The sequence below is a fragment of the Acartia tonsa genome, chromosome 2 (assembly GCF_053477335.1).
Source record: "Acartia tonsa isolate MP-2025a chromosome 2, ASM5347733v1, whole genome shotgun sequence".
NCBI classification, from domain to species: domain Eukaryota; kingdom Metazoa; phylum Arthropoda; class Copepoda; order Calanoida; family Acartiidae; genus Acartia; species Acartia tonsa.
In genome coordinates, this window is record NC_137261.1 from 80,285 (window position 1) to 103,344 (window position 23,060).

The 23,060-nt window shown below is 30.5% G+C and overlaps 1 protein-coding gene across 5 annotated transcripts; it reads right to left on the minus strand.

Annotated features, from left to right (window-relative positions):
* Positions 1-2,058: 2,058 nt before the first annotated feature.
* Positions 2,059-15,855, minus strand: LOC145333348 (uncharacterized). Of its 5 annotated transcripts, XM_080178468.1 has the most exons (10): positions 15,779-15,855; positions 14,848-14,934; positions 13,439-13,516; positions 10,640-10,702; positions 8,854-8,931; positions 7,324-7,371; positions 6,546-6,572; positions 4,451-4,509; positions 3,299-3,408; positions 2,093-2,256 (listed from the first exon to the last, which is right to left on the minus strand). In XM_080178468.1, the coding sequence occupies exons 1-9, from the start codon at positions 15,837-15,839 to the stop codon at positions 3,388-3,390; spliced, it is 522 nt and encodes a 173-aa protein (XP_080034594.1). In that variant the 5' UTR covers positions 15,840-15,855; the 3' UTR covers positions 2,093-2,256; positions 3,299-3,387. The 5 variants fall into 5 exon arrangements, with proteins under 5 accessions (XP_080034623.1, XP_080034616.1, XP_080034601.1 ...); XM_080178490.1 differs by lacking the exon at positions 10,640-10,702 and having other exon boundaries at positions 2,077-2,256; XM_080178475.1 differs by lacking the exon at positions 6,546-6,572 and having other exon boundaries at positions 2,085-2,256.
* Positions 15,856-23,060: the final 7,205 nt, after the last annotated feature.

The window sequence follows — 23,060 nt, forward strand, 5'->3', positions numbered from 1 at the left end:
AGTAATTAAAACACTATCATGGATGATCTCACATATAATAAAAGAAACAATTTATTCTTAGGCAACATTTTTTTTTGTTAACCCATTAGTGCTGAGCGCCACTTTTATGGGCTGATCGAGCTGAAAATCTCAGGGAAGCTTTATAATGGTAAAAACGGAATTCAAATTTTTTTTGTTTTGCTCTAGTGGCGTGCAAAGGAAAGTTGCAAAAAAACCCGGTTTGGCCTGGCCATAAATACCAACCAGGCATTATGACCCGTTTTGGGCGGTTTCCCTGGGCATTAAAACCCAGTTTTGTAGTAAAAACCCGTTTTTTTTGACCAAAAATCAAAAATGTAATTTTTGAACGCCCAAAGTGAGATGAACACTTTTTAGAACTTTGATACGATCCGTAATTGAAAACTACACAACCTCATGTAATCTATAGAGCTACAAGTAATATATAAAGCGATTTATTTCATATTTAGTGTTTCGGCTATAGGTGCCGCCGTTTTCGGGTAAAAAAACCATTGCTCGAAGTTATAAAAGACACACACTAAGAACATATAAAATTTGGGTGTTACATATCAGAAAACGAGCATAAAACTATTGGGTGACACCTATAGAGATTACTAGGGTTATTAGGGTGGCTCAAACCCTTACTAATGACATAAACTGTTATTTTTATTGGTTGAAAAATTAAAACCTGGTAATAAAAACCGAAACCGAGCCGGGTTTTAAAACTGTTGGGTATTTATGGCCAAGCCGAACCGGGTCATAATAGGGCGTAAAAAAATCATATAAAAAATAATAATTTGAATAAAACGAATTCACAAATAGATGTACTTGTCAATAAACATTAGATTTCACGAAAAAAATCAGCAACTTTACCATAAAAACAAAAAAGTTAGAAGGGGTATTTTGAATTTTCATGATTTTCAAATTTTGTTGAGCTATACCGGCAAACGGAAGTAAGCTAAACTGCCTGCTCCAGGGGGAAATGAAAGCCAGGGTAGTAGAGGAGGTATTCATACTGAGAATGATGCAATTATGAAGCCGGAAACCGTTTTTTTTTCCATTTTTCGGAACCGGGTTTTAATGCCCGGTTCGGCACTAATGGGTTAATATACACCATTAGGTACTCTAAACTAGTACTGAGATTTTAAAAAATATTAAATTATTATCAAATATGAGTTTCTTTTACCTTAAAAACCTTTTAAATTTTAAAAATGTCTTAATAGAAGTTTTTAATTAAAATTAAATTAAATTTGCTTCTTTGATATTACATTTTAGCATCCTCCTGTTGACTTATATAGTCTTCAAAAGTATGTATTTGGATTGTACATTGAATATAGATAGTTTTAGGCACCTTAACTGTCCTTTTTTGGTCAATTTGGAGCAAAATTAGATAGATTTATATGAAGATACTTGTAATTTTCTCAAAAATATCTCTATGTTTTACCTTTTTGCTGTGTAAAAGATGATTCTGCAGCAAACTTTGAAATAAGATATCTCAAAAAGTAATAATTTTTTGTAAATACATAAATTTATCCTCAATTAATTTTTCTCCAAGAAAGAACCATGAGTTTATTTATATTATGAATCTATTATAAGAATCTAAGTATGACTATGTTCTAAAGTAACTTAAAAAACAAAATAAAGGTTTCAAAAACAAGACTTATTATGCACTGAAAAATGTCAATGTCAATGTAAAGACCATGTAGCACAAATGTTGATATATTGTAATGGTGCTACAAATAATCGTGGAGTTAATTATCAATTCTTATAACAGAACTCTCTATGTTCTTACAAATAAACACATATATATATAGCAGTGCTACAAGCAATAGTGGAGTAACTAGTTTTAATGCTCTGACAAATATGTCAATGTAAAGACCATGTAGCACAAATGTTGAGTAAAAAATTCTGACCAAACTATAATGAATTATTGAAAGCAAGGATAAAAATTTTGCACTTCCAGCTAAGCTATTTAAGAAAAAATTGTCTTAGCCAACACAACTCAAAATTAATTTCAAAGACATACTACAGGATATAAAGTAACCAAGCTGAAAACATATATAAAATCATAAAAAAAACTTTAGAATGCAAATTGTTATATTTTGAAAAAAGATATTATATTACGAAGAACAATTAATTCACAAAATTTAGAGAAATTAATTGTGGCATAAGGCAATCTCAAATTCCTTTTCAGTCTAAGTCACAAAAAAAGAAAATAATTATAATTATAACCCAAATCACTAATTATCATCAACATAATTAACCCATTAGTGCCGAACCGGGCATCAAAACCCGGTTCCGAAAAATGGAAAAAAAACCGGTTTCCGGCTTCATAATTGCATCATTCTCAGAATGAATCCCCCCTCTACTACCCTGACTTTCATTTCCCCCTGGAGCAGGCAGTTTAGCTTACTTCCGTTTGCTGGTATAGCTCAACAAAATTTGAAAATCATGAAAATTCAAAATACCTCTCTAACTTTTTTGTTTTCATAGTAAAGTCGCTGATTTTTTTTGTGAAATCTAATGTTTATTGACAAGTACATCTATTTGTGAATTCGTTTTATTCAAATTATAATTTTTTATATGATTTTTTTATCGTTTTTTTACGCCCTATTATGACCCGGTTCGGCTTGGCCATAAATACCCGAAAATTTTAAAACCCGGCTCGGTTTCGGTTTTTATTACCCGGTTTTAACTTTTCAACCAATAAAAATAACAGTTTACGTCATTAGTAAGGGTTTGAGCCACCCTAATAACCCTAGTAATCTCTATAGGTGTCACCCAATAGTTTTATGCTCGTTTTCTGATATGTAACACCCAAATTTTATATGTTCTTTTTTTGTAGTGTGTGTCTTTTAAAACTTCGAGCAACGGGTTTTTTTACCCGAAAACGGCGGCACCTATAGCCGAAACACTAAATTTGAAATAAATCGCTTCGTATTATACTTGTAGCTCTTTAGATTACATGAGGTTGTGTAGTTTTCAATTACGGATCGTATCAAAGTTCTAAAAAGTGTTCATCTCACTTTTGGCGTTCAAAAATTACATTTTTTCGATTTTTGGTCAAAATAACCGGGTTTATACAGGTCAACCGGGTTTTAAAACTGGGGGAAAGCACCAAAAACGGGTGTTAATGCCTGGTTGGTATTTATGGCCAAACCGAACCGGGTTTTTTTGCAACTTTCCTGTGCACGCCACTAGAGCAAAACAAAAAAATACGAATTCCGTTTTGACCATTATAAAGCTTCCCTGAAACTTACAGCTCGATCGGCCCATAAAAGTGGCGCTCGGCACTAATGGGTTAAAGAGAAAAACAGTAGTGGTTGTTGTTGGAGAAGTAGTTGTTATTGTAGAAGTTGCGGTAGTTGTTGATGTTTGGAGAAAAAGTTGTTACCAGGGTTTCAAGGGTTTCTAGAATAGAAAGGAACAATTTATTTAATACTTTACCCTACCAATTATCTAAGTCTTATTGAAGCTATGACCCAAAATGAGATGTGATTGAAATTTTAAGAAATACACAACAAACCAGACTCTCTACAGAATTGTAAAAGGTTTATTAAAAAAATTTTAAGATTAAGTAAATGATTTTGATTATGGGCCATGGGGAATAAAGGCACCCACAATTTTTAATCCTTTGAAAAGTATTAATGTAATTTGTAATCATTACTAAGAAATTTTTGCAATAAAGATAGATAAATCCATCCTTTGAAATGGTCCTTCTTAGTTGTTTACATCTTATGGTGTGTATGTCTTCTTAATTGTTTGTGTATATATGTATCAGATTTTTGTATGTTTGTGTATATACTTATTATGCTTGTGTTACTAGGTGCTTTCCCTCAAAAAGCTTTGCAAGTACTTTAAATCCCTTCTACCTTTTTTTAAACAAGGAATTTTTTTTGCAGTGTCTTTAGGTGCAGTACCTTTCCCCTGATAGTCTACCCTTTATTGAATAAAACCTGACCAAAAATGAAAAACAGTTGAATTACAATTTTATTTAATAAAAGGTTGGTTGGTGGTTTTATGCAAGCCAGGAACTTTAAGGGAAACTAGCGGTACTTTCAATGTTTTCTTTTATTTCAAATATCTAATTTGAGAAATAATTTGTCTTTTTAAGTCCAGCTGTTTTTATTCAAGTTTCTATAACTCTAGCACCACACTGCAGCAATATCTAAAAAATATTCTTTAGGGCGAGTGTTGTGGTATCCTCCCCTAAAATAGTTGTAAACCTTCCCAGGACCTATGAGAAGTGGTTTCAGACTTTAGAGAGATCTTTCAGTACTGTCAGGCTTACAAACATCCTATCATTTATTATAAGGATTGTTTCCTTCTTTGTAAATTGATCAGCTAATGTTTTACAATAAAACAATTTTCAGTTTTTGACCTTTCTTTCCATAATTTACCATTAGAAATTGTGTATTCTTTTTTTGATGTTTCTTTCTTAAATTTTTTTTACCTTGCAATATGAAGAATCCATGTCACTATAACATGTCCAATGTGTGTTTGGTACAAAGGCTAAACAAAAATTAATAATGGTACACATTTCAAAACAAAACTTAATAGTATTCATTTTAATGAACATTCAAAAGTTATATCCATGACAGATCTGACAGTTAGGTGGTTGAAATGATTCAAGTTTAGTCTCTATTGAACGTTTAGAATTTAAAAAAATATTTTGGCCAAAAAGATATTTTTTATAAAGAGGTGAAATGCCAAAGTTCAAATCATAAATTATAGTTCTGCTTTTATAAAAACTGTTTCAACCTCCTAACTGTAATTTGATTTATGTATATTGAATAAATCTTATCTAGAGAAATTAAATTGTATACACATATAATCATAATAATCATTAATCCAAGCCTCTAGCTCCTTGTGCCAACAAATGACAAATTAGTGCAGTATTGTTTTATAGTTCCCCCCCTCCCCTTCTTATTTTAAAATAGATTGGAAAAACGAAAAAGGGTAGAACTTATTTAATAATAATTGTGGGGAGGGGGTTGTAATAACCAGGCACTTAAAGCAACATTAAATGTTTAAGTTTTATTAGTGTATCTACAGGCAATCAGCTGGGGATATAGGGTAGTTTTTGGCAAGAAAATTTTCTCAATACCTCATTTTGTTCCATCTGTCTTTATTTACTTATTTACTAAGTATATTTGCGATTACTTTTATTTAATAGATTTTTCCAATTTTTAACATTTACAAAAGGGCCTGCTTTATTGCTTCAAGATCCATGTCAGATCTATATAGGAAATAAATGTCTATAAACGAGCTCAAGTTTTCCAAGGAATAAATGTTTAAAACTCATAGTGCTCCAATAATCCATAATAAACTCTCATTGCCCAGAACAATAAAACCCAATATTTTACTTTATTAAGAATAAATTATTTTTTTTTATTTCATCTTGCTATTTACATAATATTAAAGTATTTTATTACTATTCTTAAAACAGAAAATTTAAATTCATAATATAGTAAATTTAAGAAAACTTAGTTTTAAAATGAGTTGATTCTAGCGCCCCTCCCTAATGTGTCCAAATTTTGAAACAAAAATTAAAAACATTTTAACCCTTTCCTGACGGTTATAAAAAAATATATATTGGAAAATAAATTCCGTAATTTAAATTGCATTTTTGAAAGAATGAAAATGGCTTTATTATAAATACGTATTTAAAGATTAAATTAAGAAATCAAAAGAAAATGGAAGAAAAAGCAAGTTAGAGAGAGGTTTTTTTTTAAAACAAGAAAACGCTAAGGCAGAATGTTAATACGTTCATAGTATCAAAGGCTTTTATTATATAATAAATAACTAAAATCAGCCGGACAGAAATTCTAACGTAAGTAGTTGAACTTGAAGTAATCTTTATGTGTAAGTTAATATATTTATCTCTTTCTATTCTAAATGCATAAGAATATTTTAAACTAGCGGATGTGTACCTAACATCCAGGGGCTCTCAATTAAAAGGGGCAGAAACAGGCTAGAAAAAATAGCTCAAAACCATCTGAGGCTGCTTCGTCATATCTTAATAATTGCATTAGCCTTCTACATTTCCAGTACGGATATTTAATATTCTCAAGAGCATTACAGACCAGCGAACAACGTGAGCTTTAGGCTAGTTATCTAATATGCCCCTAGCATCTAGGGGCTATATATTCAAAAAAATATGGCAGATAGATATTTTTAAAAAAATAACCTAAAACCATCCTAGAACCTATAAGAAGCTTCAATGTAAAGGAGGTCCATGTTGGCTCAGTGGTTAGCAAGATCCTTTGCTACAGATAAAAAAAAGCTTACTACTTCATATAATAGGATAGTGAAATATGCTTGGTATTGATCATTGTGTAGATCATTCTTAGACTACTATGTCTGTCTGACTACAATGCTAATACAAATAAGGTATGATGTATGGATAAGGTTTTTTAATAGAAGAATCTAAAAGTATATGCCATAATTAATTTCAATTAATTTGGTTAGCTTTGCTTTTATGATTGTTTACATTCACTATCAAGCTTAAAAGTGTAATATAATCTAAATAGAATTTAAAATGTTACCTTTTCCTTCAGAACAATAATCATCAACTAATAATATTCATAATTAGGTATGCAATATTCAAATTTATTCTTTTAAATCACATATTATCAAAATTTATATCTTATATATAAAATAGTAGAATAATATGACTAAAACTAAGAATGGCTTGTCCATATAAACATAGAAATGCAGATCAGATAACAATCTTTGGTCAAGCATTACCAAAAATAATTTAGATTCATTATTTAATATTTATGTATCTTGCATGTTATTGGAAATTGTGAGAATTATATTATAATGTTTGATACTATTTTAATATTTACTTTACTCCTGTTATAGACAGAATGAAAAATTGCAAGCACAACTTACACGCACAACCACACACACACACACACACACAGGCACTACCTCACACACACACAAACGCACTACCATACACACACACACACACACACACACGCACACAGGCACTACCATACACACAAAAATACACGCACTTTGACATTATAGATTATTAAATGCATAAATTCACACACAGACATGTACACTTAATCAGGGCATATTGTCCTTTCCATATTTGTTACATAAACTACTAATGTTTGATAATTCTGTATTAAATTTTACTATTCTTTGTGTTTTTTTTCATATTATTGCTGTGCTACTAATGTATAAAGATAATTAATATTATATAATTTATGTAACTAAAATAATAATTTGATTTTGTTGAATCTAGTAGGGAAGTGATGTATTAAGATTGGTACAAAGTGGAAAAGATTAGATTTAAAAATAATAACTTACTTCTTATGGCTTCACCAACATCACACCACCATACACCACGACAATTACCTAAATATGAATAGCAGGTTCTTAGCATTGGAACATAGATTTTCTCATTATTTTGCATTATTCTATTATTTGAAATAATAATAAGGTTTTTTCTCAGGCTACATTGAAAACCGATCCAGTGGATTAGAACCAGTTCACATCCATACGAAAAAAACTATTGCCCAGTTCACAAACAACTTGAAGAGGTCGACAGATATATTCTGTAGGTCAACCTAAACAAGTACAACTAACACATGCCTTTATAGAATCAGTCAACCTATAACTTCTTTATGTAGACCTAAAATTTCCAGAGGTCGACCTTTGTCTTTTGTGAACTAGGCTTATAGCTAGCCTTGTATTATATTATACAGTTATCTACAAATATAACAATGTACAATCATAAGATTAAAACCAGTTTTTTAGCCTGTGACTTTAGCATCTCGTGTTAAAAAAAAAGGTTTTAATCTAATAATTGTACATTTTATATCTGCAAAATGCTATTTATAATACAATGCGAGAAAATTTGTATGTACTACAGTTTTTTCTACACTTGGATACAGAGAGACCCTAGATGCTTAGTACATAGCAAAGACTTTTATGTAGAGGAGACTGTTAAAAGTATTGTTGTTATTTTACTTGCTAAAACTAAACTGTGTCTTGTGATGTTTTTGTCAGTCTATTGTTTTTTTTTGTAGCCGGAACTTTCATTGTAAAGTTGTATTTCATAAAGCTTTGTATTGGAAAATAAACTATGGATGATCAGAAAAATAATCAGGCATTTATAACACATTTTTACTCATATATTAAAGGACAATGTATTTTACTTTATGATATACTAGTAAATTTGCCCTATACACTGCATCTATAGGGGAAGGTGTATAGTAGGATAAGTTATTCTTACTCCACTTTTAAAAAATGGAGGATTTTTTTGATTAAAAGTTCAGACTACATACTCAAATGGCTCTACGATGGGTATGAAAATTGCTTAAAAACACCCTAATATATACATACATGATGCTTCTCTAATATCATGACTCATAAATAGCCATTAATGCGATCATCTGACTGACTCAAAACCTTACTACTTTGATCTTATCCTTATATAGGAAAAGTACACTCAGCGTTTTTGTTTCTGAAAAATATCCTTAAACCGTCCAATGTCACATCTAAAGAATTTTTGAAAATCACTGGTCAACATATTAGGGGGATCTTCTGGTTTATATAAATATTATAGAGTAGCTTTGCATATAAAAAAGACAAATAATGTTTCCTTTGTTTTTATAAAAGTTGCTTCGCCCTTAGCCACAAAAAAATGTGTTGGAGGGAAAAAATGCAACTTATAACTATACCAAGACATTTATAAAACTTTCCTTTAGAGCAATTCCTGAGATCTTAAGCTCTATACAAACTGTATACTACTACTTTATATTATAAGATGCTGCCTAACAACAAGGAAAAAAAACAGAAAGTTAAAGATTAAACTGTAAAACTAAATAAACTCACATGGAAGGGGAAAGTAATCAGAATATCCATCTTGAAATGTTGTGCAGTTTCCATTGGTGGGTAAATCACAATTTCCATCTAAACACATGAATATATAATTTGACTGTATCTACTTCCTGAATCAAGAATAATACAAAACATAGAATATATAATGATATCGGAATTCACTTTATAAATAAACAATGATGATACCATCTCTCAAAGCTAAGTACAAAAATCTAAAAATCTAACAATTTTGTATCCAATTTGTACCTAGCTGTCATTGGAATCATCATGCAAAATTAGGAATTAATAGGTTAATTCTAACATATCTATTTTAATAAGGGGGGTTTTTTAATTAAACCATCTCGTAATCAGTGAGCAAATGGCACTTGGAATTCGAATTTCGATCTAAACTTTGGCATGAGTAATCCTTGGTAGGTCTATTTTCCCTAAATCGAACTAAAAGTTGGAAAAGAAACGGCTGGCGGCTGAGCCGTTCAGCCGTTTTTTGCCTATTTTTAGGGTAAATTCATCATCAATTACATAGGAATCAACTATTTAAAACAAATTTTTGTTTTAATTCATGTTAAATAATAGCAATAACCATTTTTGAAACTTCTAGTACCAACAACTACCGTCTAGAACCGTTTGATAGCGTTTTGTAGTGGCAACCAGAATAAGGTGAAGATAGGTTTCTTGAATAATTTGTACTATAGATATCCAAAAAATGGCAAAACTGCTGAGCTGCCAGCCGTTAGCTGTTACTTTTCCAACTTTTTGTTCGATTTAGGGAAAATAGACCTACCAAGGATTACTCATGCACAATTTCAGATGGAAATTCGAATTCTAAGTGCCATTTGCTCACTGATTACGAGATTGTTGCATTAAAAAACCCCCCCTTATATCATACAAAAAATATTGTTAAAAGGTTAAAAATCAGTATGTTTTAAATGGAATTACAGACTTTCTGGTAGCAATTATAGTGTTGCTATGCTTTCTAATTCGTAACTAACTGTTATAGGAATCATTATCAAGTTTGAAATTGATAGGAAAGTTCTAACATGCCTGAAAAGTGCTAGAAGTTATAGATGGACCAACCCTAATTATAGAAAAGCTTTAAAATTAATGTTAATTTAGTGATTGAATATTGAATTCTAAAAAATTTGACTCTCAATGAATGCTAGTTATAAAATACTAAGTTTAAGAAAATTTCAAAACATTAAGTTCATAAAACAAGTATATCATTTAACAAGGATGAAAACACGCTATAAAATCAGACGGTAGACAAACTAACATTCATAATTTTAAACTAAACTGCCTCTGAATTTGTAATATAGCTTAAATACAGGATTCTATTTAAGGGTAAACTTATATTTTACGTTTTGATTATATTAATGCTTCACTTATAAATTATACTTTGTTGCACTAGGAATTATTATTTTAAAAATTTATTTTAATACTTTTCAAAAAAATGAGTAAAAAGTACAAACTAACGTTTTATACACTACCCACTTTGAATTTTATCTAACTTGATGCAAATTGATGCCAAATAAGAATTAGAAGATTAAATTTCAGGGATCTTAAGGGATAAGACAATAAATGATAAATTAATATACACCCCTAATTATAATCAAGTTAAGTACCCCTTTTGTTCATTAACATGAGTAGTAGAAACGTTTTTAAAATGCTACCCAGTATTATCCAATCAAGAATTATTAAGGCTACAAAATTTCTAATAAGAAAATATGTTTATAAAACTTTAGGGTCCAATGTCCTTATTCTTTGGTGAAAGTAAATATTTTACCTGTTTTACAGATATCCCAGGGAATGTCAGCTACATTCACACATGTTCCACTAAGATGCACATCTAATTAAAAAACATAACATATTTAATTTTTCAAATGTAAATAATAACTAGGACGTATAGAGTCTTATAAATGATTTTATTTCTATTTATGTCTATTATTGCATCTAAATGCTCTGATTGTAACCTGTTACAAATGTGTAGGGAGAGTTTGATATTTGTGTTAGTGAATGATAGGGATTACATTTGAATAAGATACTTATTTTTTTAAAGCAAAGGGGTTCCTTTATTATTATACTAGCGGTTTCACCTCTAGGGGCACTTGAAGAGAGGTGAGATGAATCCTAATTTAAAAAAACCAGATTTGAAAAAAAATAAAATATAACCCCCCCCCCCTCCAAATCCCATTATTTATTTATTTTTCATTTTATTTTGAAGGGTAACTTTTTTGTAAAGGAGGGTTGTGGTACCCTCCCTTAAAATAGTCATAAACCTTCCAAGGACTTATAAAAAGCTACCCTGTTAAGGAGAGCCTGATTTGTTCTGCAGTTTGCAAGATATTTTGGTAAAAACAGACAAACAAACAAACATCCTTTTACTTTATCATAAGTATGTCTGTTCTCAGGTCTATAATTGTAAAGTTCCTATTATTTGATTATCAATAATTAAAATTCTAGCTAATAGGATACATATATATAATATTTTGTCAGAACAGTAAAAATTCATTGTATTTAAATTATGTTCATACTTTTTGGGTATTCTTACAGAGAATCTCAATTTTAAGAGTGCTGGTTATTCATACAGAACTTATTATGCAATATTTGAAATAAATAGGACTATACAAACAGGCTTAGGGTTACAGAATATTAGCTGTTTTACCCTCAGTAAATGTTCAATATTGGGGTTAAAAAAAATTGTAGAAATATATAAAAATAATGAAAAATAGTATTTAATGATGATAATGTAAGCCCAGCAACAACATTGCAGCTTTTATGTTGAAAGATTGTACTAATAAATAATAATATTATATTAAACAAATCTACAAAAATTTATCTTATTTAAGAGTTTGAATATAATTATGTAAAAATTATATCTATTATTATATCTATCTATCAATTGCATAAGCAATAAATTATGTCTTGATTATAAGAATAGATAAATAATCAAGACAGCTACCTGAACCAAATAGCAGAAACCCTTTTCATCTGCTAACAAATTTTTTTTTTGTTCTTTGGTAGGGACCCTGCTGTGTTTATATTTCCGAAGCTATAAACTGATTTCAAAGACCAAATACAAAATTGGGACAGGTTTTATCTTATGCCCCCTCTATTTATTTACTTTAATGAATAATCTATTAGTCATTAATTAACTTTTACTCTTACTCACTTTCCAGTTGAGAAGTCAAGTACCCCTTCCCTCCCCCCCAGAAAGAAAATTACCTTACTTTCCCTCCCCTGCCATATCCTGATTTAGAAACCCTTATTATAGATTTAGACTTCCTATTTTAATCTATTACAGTAGAAGGGTATAATTATATAGAATCGTTTTTTAAGCCAAAAACAATTTAAAAAAATCATCTAATTAAAGTTACTCTCTGATGCAATTTATCTTAGTTAAATGCTATCAAATGGTGTTTTAGGGGAACTACCCTTATTTGTTTTTAATTAAAAAAATTGGGGGACATTTTTTGTTTTAGGGGGTGAGGGTGTCCCATCCTTAAAGAAAATATTTCAAAACCACTGCAGGAACATTAACCCTTAACGATCGAGGGGGGGGGGGGCGTTGAACGCCCCCCCATCCGGTTTTTTCTATCTCATTTTCTGTGTGTGAAAGATAAAGAGCTCAAACTGCGTGACTTTTTAAGTTTGGATATGACACATAACCGAGAGTTGGAATTTTTTGAATATCTCCATCCTGGCGGGCACAGTGCCAGCAAACCTGGCAGGGTCATCCAGGTAAAGAGCAAAAATATTTTTTTGACTTAAAAAAAGCATTTTATCTTACCAAAATACTAAAATATCCTCTAGTAGTACATCCTTATATTAAATACAGGTTTTCAAGTCAATTTCAGGTTCCAGGTATGATCCTGCAGGTCCTGATCCTCCAGGTCTCAAGAAATCTTTAAATGGCTCCTGTGGCCGCATTTTTTGACTTAGAGACTTCAAATTTTAAACTTGAGCTTTTCTTACATGTCTACATAACGTTAAGATTACATTAAAATTTCATAAAGATCCGCCGCCGTTTTCCCGCCGACTGCAGCGGCTGGCAGCTGCCAAGTACAGCTGCGGTTGCTGAAATTTATATTTTGATATTTGAAATATAAAATTTACATAAAGATTAACATTTTCTGCAAAAAAAATTTTATTCTAGCTTCAAAAATAAAAATTACAGCCATTTGAAATTTTTAAGTAAAAAAGGACCTAAAAACAAAGGTTGTTAAATAAAAGGGTGAAGGAAGCGAAAATTGACCTTGACTTACTTCAGGTCGGAAATTCATCATAACACAGGGGACTTACACAAAAAATTTTAGCCCTCTAGCTCTAATAGGAACTGAGATAACATGGGGGGGGGGGCGTTGAACGCCCCCTCCCCGACTGATTAAGGTGCGGCAAGGGGCCCGACTGTAAGGGGTTAAATTTATTAAGATTAGAACTAAATCAGATTAGCAGTTACCAAGATCTTGAACTTAAAACAAACTAACAGATGTTCAATCAGACAGCATTCTACTTTGTTTTTATAGATAAATATTAACAACAACTCAGTTCTACTTAGAAACGTCTTTAATTAAAATGTAATTACCAAAGTCTTTTCCATATCTATCGCAGCTGTCAGTCTGTAGTTTTCCATCCTCACACCACCAGCGCTTCCGACAATCACCTTTTAAAGGGAGTGTGAACGTAAAAATTTCTCATCTGATTATCAAATCTTAACATTTACTAAGCACATTTCACTACACTGATCTACCAAAAATGTCCTATTCACAAAAATATCCAGAAATAATGCCTTGATTTTATGGTATCTTGAGAGGGAAAAAGGAAAAAACAGGGAAAATCTGAATGTTTTTGTTTCTTATAATGTTTGTAGGGATATTTAACTTGTCATATATAGTTGAAACAATTTACTTACTGTTAAGGATTTATTTTATGCTATAAAATTGCCAATTCGTTTTTTTATAACGTAGTAATTAGGTAATAAAGACATATTTTAAATTCGTATTATTGACAAAAAAAATACCTCACTGTCTACAAAGGGTTGAATCTCATAGGTTATATGAAATAATAATATCCTTTTTTATTGTGTTGAACAATAAATAACCCACTTTGGAGAATTAGTTTACACTTTTATCAGACTGTTTATAAAGAAATATTGCGTCTTTATTATTTACAAATTTGTAATTAAAGATGGGCGAGAGATGGGCCATTTAAAGTTAATTGGATACTAATAAAAAACCTGTTTCTGGCTTTGTTATTGTATTTGGTTTTCAATAAAAAAATATTGCTTATTTTATCAATTTCTAAGTAACTATACATTGGATTAAAGCAAGGATTATGTTAAAAGTCAGCTTAACTGTTAGGAAAAATCTAGAACTATGTGTTTAATTTTAGCTATAATGGGAGAAAAAAGCAATTTAATGCACATTTTATATAATACGGAAAATTTCTTCCTTTCCCCGTACCTTATAAAAATCGTCGGAAAAAGCAGTTTTTTAAGCAAACAAAGCGTGTTTTGCTCTATCTGTGAGATATTATGATTGAGATAATGTTAAGATTTGATATTAAGATGAGAAAAATTTACGTTCACAGTCCCTTTAAATACAAATTATAAATCATTTAATAGTTCAAATATTAGATCTTGAATGATTAAGCAACTGTCAATATTTGCCAATTTTGAGTAATTATTCAAGGATCTTGAGGGATAGGACAACAAATGTAAAGTGATTCCCTATGATTATAAATAAACCAACCAATCAAATTTGAATTAAAATTTCCCAAGATTGTTTAAAGTGGCTGTGAATTTGCAAATAACATTATATATATAGGTAGATAACTGACAATTGAAGATAATTTAAAAAAAATATTGCCTTAAAAAATGACAATTATGGTTCTCCTTTACAAGAAACCGTTTTATAGGTAATTGAGAGTTTAATGACCATTATAGGAAAGGTCCTCCTTAGTTTAAAACTTTTATAACTAATTTATAACTCTTACATGGCCATCTGTTGTAGATATGATGACCTCCAATGTCCACAACATCTTTGCAGTCAGCATCTGAGGGTTCAACACAGTAGTCTGAACCTAAAATTATATTGATATTTTTATATATAAAGAGTTTAGATTATAAAGAATATAATTCTACTCCATACTTGATTTTAAAATTATTCTAATTAAAATAATCTAATTTAGAAAAAGGTTGTATTACTCTTCCCCCGCCCCCTAAAAAATCTTTATAACAAAAATTCCAAAGCCCTTAGTTTTTAAAAGTAAGATGTATTTTTTCTTTTTTCATAAGTATGTCAGTGTTTGCCACCTTATCTTCCGTCCAATAAATTTTATGGTGGTAATTATCCCTTCCTCCCATGTAAAAATTAATAAACCCTACCCCAAAAATGCATAATTTAACAAATAGTTATTTATAAAAATGTGCAGTTCTAGTCATAATAAGAGACATATGTTGAAGTAAACGTATATGCTGTATCAAAACCAATATTTAAATTCAAAATATAGCAACTGATGTGCGCCTTTCTTTAAATTATATCATACAATGAAATAATGCTATCTGAATTAAAATAAATTTTCAGTAACACAAACACTATTGATCATTTATTTAACACCATATCATTCTTATTTTTTTTTTACAGATTTGAAATAGATTGAAATGATACAAAATTTTAAAATAATTTTCTAATAACTAACATTCTCTGAAGGGAGTAGGAAATAATTCATTGCTTTAAAAAGTTTTTTTTATTAAAAAAATTACCAAAAGACACATATTGCTAAATAAAAATATGGACCCAATTATATAAAATTTAAAAATGTCTATTTAAAAATAAAACCACTCAATTACATTACACTTAAAACACTTCAGAAAAAGGGAGTTTGTCCCCCTCCCCTTTAGTGTTTTAATGATTAGAACTTTTACCTGCTACTAAAGTACATAGCAGAATAATGAAATACATTGTAGCCATCTTGAATGGCTTCATTACAACTAACTAGAATATTCTTAATTTTTTATCTCTTGTGTGTGCTGTTTATTAGCATCAATATTTTTTAACTTATCAAGGACGATAAATTATGTTAATGCACTTATGTACACACTAATAATCTTAAAAGTAAAGTTTAACAGATATAAATCTATCTCAACCATAATATTTAAAATTAGTATCTACTGTTGCTTCACAATATAATATTTTCCAAAGAAAAATCTTTATTATCAATGGCCTGTCTTAGTCAAGAAAATGTAGCTTAGTCATTTTAAACATAAACTTAAAGATGAACCATTTAGAATTTTAACGAAATAGGACAATAATAGATTATTAATATTAAAAATTACTAACAAAAAAAATGAAATAAACTTTATCAAAAAGAAAAGGAACATCTAAAACATTAAGATGATATTGGAGAAGTGGGGACATATCTTAAATGTTAAAAACCTTTGCCTTTAGGAATAATCATTGTTTAAACACATCATATAGAAATCTGAAGAATTTAACAAGAACAACATCTTTCCATAAGTAGCAAAGCTTATAATTCTAAAAATTGCAGACAAAGGGACAAAATAAAAAGAAACTTTTAGACAGGGGATATAAGTTAAAACATCTATCTTCCAAAGCAGCTGAGTAAATTACATAACTCCACAGTAATCAAATATTGCATGTATCTCTGTAATTGCATCTAGATCACAAACAACATATAATTTAAAAAAAATATTCTTGATGATTATTTTGTTTTAGGATGGATTAAGCCAAGGTTGGAAGATCTTTAATGTTTTGTATGGCTAGGACCCTGTTTTCTCAAAGCCTTTAAATATGTTTTTGAAAAACTTAAAATAAAAACTGATTATTTAATAAAACAGATTGTTATCAATAGCAAAAATTAAAGCTAACCATTGTAAATAACAGTCAAAAAATGTTATTCTTACTTTTGAGTCACCTTGACTTACAGATATTTATGTATTAGAGTAGCTTCATAGCCAGGTAGAAGAGGTTTAATTAACGTAAGCAGAAGATAAGGAAATTCTAGGAAGCTAGAGGATTAATACATTATCTTCATTAAATTTATCAGAATATTTTTCATATTTTTATGCATAATGTAGCGCAACTACTTCACAAATAGGAAGCTTAAAATTCCATGTATTCAAACTTTTGTCTGTCTGTCTGTCCATCCCTGCATGATGCAGCAAGGCAATTTTCTGTATTTTAGGATAATGAGCAACAATGAACAATAAATGATTTTTATATCAAATACTAAAAAACATAATTACTACCCATATGCATATTAAAGTTATTGTTGAACAAGTTCAGACATGGATATTTTGAACCAACCAATAAAGAGTCCAATGGATATTTTATATCTACGATTTAGAGAATGTATTTATTAAACTTTGGGTACCTTCAAACATAGGACAATAAATTGACAATCCTCTCTCCCACAATTATGATAAAAAAATAATAACCTTCTGCTTATCAAAATTACGGGTGGAAAAATGTGGCCACTACTAGTTTGATCTAACCAATAAAGAATTAAGACAACATATGAGAAAACTCATTTATGAAACTTTGGTTACCATTAAAATTTTGCTTTTTCTATTTACAAAGATTTAAGTCAACAAAAGAGAGAATGAGTTTAAACAATTTTTTGTTCTTTTCTGATATCCCTTCCTTCCAAGGGGAAAAGATAACGGACAACAAATTGACTATCCTCCCTCCCCCACTTATGGTCAACAAAATTTCTCTTCTGTATCTTAGATTCAATGCTGTAAAATTTGTGTGACTGCTAGTCTGTACCAACCAATTAACATTAAAGATAACCAATGAAAGAGAAATTGTTCATGAAACTTTGGGTACCATTAAAAGTTACAGTCCAATGTCCCTTCCTACCCTGCCCAATTACTATCATATTATGCAAAAAAAAAACAACAATGATTGATAAATGATTTTATATCTTTTTGTGGAATTGTTTTATTACTTTTTTTTACACAATTTTTTGTTGGATGATGTAATTATATTATTAATCTGATTTTTAGAATACTGATTCCTAGGACCACATACTACTATGTTATAAGCAAAGTATCTCTATCATCAATTCCTAAAAAAGTAAACATTATCATGTATTTAAGTAGTTTTTCAACAAATTTACTTACAATAGTGTTTATCATATACAGTTTTTATAAGGTTTTCTACTTCACGCTTAATATGAACAACAACAAGGAAAATGACATCCAATAGTAATCAATAAACTATTACTTTGATGTTGCACCAGATTTTCATGTACTCTGATAAAGTAATACTTGCAGCTGGCTTAAACTACAATTTTCCATCCAACCCTTTACCCAATCCCCTTACCTATGAAAGAACAAACCAATAAATGAGTTCATATTAGCAAGCTAAATTGACAATATATTTCCCCCTGTCATAATATCCACGTATTCTACATCCATTCTATTACTAGGGAAACTTTAGCATATTATATAATCAAAAGTAAAATAAGGTATGAGATGGTGTAATTTTTTGTATGCTCAACCCCTGCAGGGTTTCCTTATCCTTATCGGTGCCCTAAACTGCAGGGCTATCTTGAAACTAATGTAACCTAACCAAACCAAACCTTAAGTAACAAAGAAAAACCACCCCACCCTCTTATTTTCAATTTTTAAAATTTAGATTGGTGGTTTCACTGTTTAACAAGATACTTTGCAGGAAAGTGCCGCCGAAAAGAAAAACTGAGAGTTAAATGAAGAAACAAAAATAAATTCCCAAAACTTAAAGAGTTGCTTTGTTACCTAATATTACTCTCCTCAACTAATAAAATGAAAATGTACACTTAAACATAAGTAAATAATAAAATATTTTTATCATTATACACTAGAAATTTCAATTGACGTCATCATGTCAAGTCAAGTCCTATTTAATCTTACTAGTGGCTGCGTCCCTAGAGGCCTGTAGTGACACTTGAGGGGAGGGGGGGGGGGTGTATTGAATCTAAAAGTAATAATAAAATATTTTTTTTGGAGTATAATTTTTTTCTAGGGTTGTAAAAAATAGTTATAAACCTTCCCAGGACCTATGTGAAGCTACATTTATAGAAGAACAATACGGTTTACGAGATTCTTTTAACTTTTGGATTAGTTTTTGACAAACAAATCTACAATCAGTGGCAGATGTCAATATTACAGCCGTTTTAGTTAGAAAGCGAAAGCTATAGCAAAGTCTTTGGACCTATGGGAAGAAATTTTTTTTATAAAAATTTGAATTATGCATAGAAAAGAAACAATTATGTAAATTTATATATTTGAAAGGCCTGTTTTGGTACATTTATGTTTAGATATTTAAATAAGATTATTTCAACAAATTGATTATATTTTTTTTCCTCTGCATAATTATGTTTAAAAGAAACATTTTAGCATCAGAGAAGGAGAGATAAAAAGCACCAGAGAGAGCACGATAAGTGAGAGAGAGAGAGATAATGGGGAAGGAAAGAGAGAGAGATAGAGAGAGTGAGTTAGTGAGAGAATGATAGAGATAAAGAAAGCTACAGATAGAGTGAGAGAGACAGAGAGAGGGAGAGGGAAAGAGAGAGGGTGTGTGTGTGTGAGAGAGATAGAGAGAGTTAGTTAGTGAGAGAATGATAGAGACAAAGAAAGCTACAGATAGAGTGAGAGAGACAGAGAGAGGGAGAGGGAAAGAGAGAGGGTGTGTGTGTGAGAGAGATAGAGAGAGTTAGTTAGTGAGAGAATGATAGAGATAAAGAAAGCTACAATGAGAGAGAGAGACAAAAAGAGGGAGAGGGAAAGAGAGAGGGTGTGTGTGTGTGTGAGAGATAGAGAGAGTTAGTTAGTGAGAGAATGATAGAGATAAAGAAAGCTACAGATAGAGTGAGAGAGACAGAGAGAGGGAGAGGGAAAGAGAGGGGGTGTGTGTGTGTGTGAGAGATAGAGAGAGTTAGTTAGTGAGAGAATGATAGAGATAAAGAAAGCTACAATGAGAGAGAGAGCAATAGAGAGAAGGAGAGCTAATAAGCGCAGATAAAGAGAGAGAGATAGGGGGGGGGGGGAGAGGGGAAGTGAGTGAAAGATAGAGATAAAGAAAGGGACAGTGAGAGAGAGCCAATAAAGAAAGAGAGAGAGAGAGAAAACAAATAAAGAAAAGAGAACTTTTTCCGCTACACATTGTTTTTTTATCTTATGTATAATTTCAGTAAAATTAAGAATAAAAGCAACCACTGAAGCGAAGATAAATTTATTAAACAATGCAATGTGACATTAAAAAGTCTGAGCAAAATATAAATCTTTTGAATACAGGATACTTTTTGTTAACATACATGAATTTTATGCCAAATAAACACATTAAATTTTCTTATATGCATAACCTAATCATCTTAGGAATAACAAACTAAAAAAATCATGGTACAAATGATATTTTGTACAAAATTACTAAAAAAAACTTAAAAAAAACATTCTTTTTACATTGGCCGTTTGGGCATTTTGGAGTTGCCGCGTTTTTTCAGATTGTAAGTAAGTGGTAATTCTACCAATATGTTAGAATATGCAACATTATTAACCCTTAACAGTCGGGCCCCTTGCCGCACCTTAATCAGTCGGGGGGGGGGGGGCGTTCAACGCCCCCCCATATTATCTCAGTTCCTATTAGAGCTAGAGGGCTAAAAATTTTTGTGCAAGTTCCCTGTGTTATGATGAATTTCCGACCTTTTATAAGTCTAAGTCAATTTTCGCTTCCTTCACCCTTTTATTTAACAACCTTTGTTTTTAGGTCCTTTTTTACTTAAAAATTTCAAACGGCTGTAATTTTTTTATTTTTGAAGCTAGAAGAACAATTTTTTTGCAGAAAATGTTTATCTTAATGTAAATTTTATATTTGAAATATCAAAAATAAATTTCAGTGGCCGCAGCTGTATTTGGCAGCTGCCAGCCGCTGCAGTCGGCGGTCGGCGGGAAAACGGCGGCGGATCTTTATGAAATTCTAATACGTTATCAAGACATGTAAGAAAAGCTTAAGTTTAAAATTTGAAGTCTCTAAGTCAAAAATTGCGGCCACAGGAGCCTTTAAAAGATTTCTGGAGACCTGCAGGATCATACCTGGAACCTGAAATTGACTTAAACACCTGTATTTAAGATGAGGATGTACTTCTAAAGGATATTTTAGTAATTTTGTAAGATAAAATGCTTTGTTTAAGTCAAAAAAATATTTTTGTTCTTTACCTGGATGACCCTGCCAGGTTTGCTGGCATCCTGTGCCCGCCAGGATGGAGATATTCTAAAAATTCCAACTCTCAGTTATGTGTCATACCCATACTTAAAAAGTCAAGCAGTTTGGGCTCTTTATCTTTCACACACAGAAAATGAGATAGAAAAAACCGGATGGGGGGGCGTTCAACGCCCCCCCCCCCCGACCGTTAAGGGTTAATAAATATTTAGGTATAAAACGAAAAGCAAGGTTATGTAAAGATAACAAAAAAAGAAATGCTATTTGTCTAAAACTTGAACTTTAATGTTACCATATCACTTATAAAAATAGTTATTTTTCACATCATATTATAAACAGCTTTCCATGTATATATAATGTACGCAGAATTGTAAGATTAAAACCAGTTTAGATGCCAAAGGCACAGGCTAAAAAAACAATAAAATGCTACGTGTCTCAAACAGGAATCAATATATTATAACACAGATGTTGCACATGATTTTAATGTACTTTGATAAAGCAATGCTTGCAACTGGTTAAAATAATATTACCCACTTTCCATTCGTTTTACCCAATTCCCTCTCCTCCACTAGTTGAACAAAATTACCAATAAATAAGGTTCAAATTAGCAACCTGACAAAAAATTACCCTTGTCAATATATATCATATATTTATTAAAACATGAGTTGAACTTGATAGATATTAATAGAAAGTATTTTCTTGTATTCATTCAAATCCGGTGGATAGGAACCGGTTCTTATCCATACGAAATCGTCTAGCATTGTATTATATCCAGCTTTCTACGAATATAAAAATGTACAATCATAAGATTAAAACCAGTTTTTTTAGCGGGTGCCACAGGGCTAAAAAAACTAGTTTTAATCTTATAATTGTACATTCTATATCCGCAGAAAGCCATTTATAATATGATGCAAGAAATAACTATTATTAAATTGTTTATTTATACTATAAAGTTAACATATTAGGGTGAATTTAATTTGATGGGAAGTAAACAACTGCCCATAGGGTGTTAAATTTGTATGATGCTTTTAAAATTCAAATTAAATAATTTTCTGATTGAAACTTGATGTTCTTTAGGTGAAATAATGTCAGATAATTTGAAGAACAAGGTGACTGTATTGGACCCATCCTTTAGTCAAGCTTCATCAACAGAATCTCCACCTGGTATAGCTTAATGTACAATTTTAATAATCTCCTCTCCTTTCTTACCTCCTAAAAAAAAAAATATAGTACTTTACAAGTTTCTCTTTAAAGAATTTACTTGCAGCTGTGCCTCTAGTTTCTAGGGGCTTTTTTATGGAGTGAGGGGGGGGAAATGACACAGCTATAGCCGAAAACCAAACCTAAGATGTATAACAGTTAAAATTTTAAAGTGCACTATATTAATCAAGAGCATTTATGAATTGGTTGTCTTTCTATCTAAGATAGCCATCCCCTTAAATTTTGCTATGGTAGTGGACAAAACCCACTTCTTCATGCCTCTGATGAATTAATTATGATGATTTATCAATTTTGTCCCTCCTTTTATATTTTTGGATAAAATTTATGAATAAGCTTACCATGTTCTCTAAGCATTTTAATAATTTCTCTATTTTCTTTTAATATTTCTTCAGTGGGTTCTAGAATATACTCAAAATATTCTAGAGTATGGTCTAGAGCTGTTTTACCTATAATTTATAGTTTATATAGTCATAATAACATTTAAATATTGTTAATGTTGTTGGTGTGTCAGCCCACTATATGGTTGAAATAAACTATAATTAAATTTAACACACAAAAACAAAATGTTTCTTGTTTTGACAGGGTAAATGTACAAGCATCATAGCAAAGTATTACTGAGTAGTACAAAATTAAATTTAGGTAACTAGGTATATTTCTAATTTAATGCATAGATAGATAATGAGATAAATAAATAAAAAAGTGGTCAGTTAAATAAAGAGATAATAGAAAGATAAGTGGTTGAATAATTTTGAAGATAAAAAGATA

Coding starts and splice junctions, on each gene's coding strand:
- LOC145333348 (XM_080178468.1), bottom strand. CDS start 15,839: ATGAAGCCATTCAAGATGGCTACAATGTATTTCATTATTCTGCTATGT. Junction 13,517..14,847: donor TATCTACAACAGATGGCCAT/GTAAGAGTTATA, acceptor TCCCTTTAAAAG/GTGATTGTCGGAAGCGCTGG. Junction 6,573..7,323: donor TGTTGGTGAAGCCATAAGAA/GTAAGTTATTAT, acceptor GAATATTATTAG/TTGATGATTATTGTTCTGAA.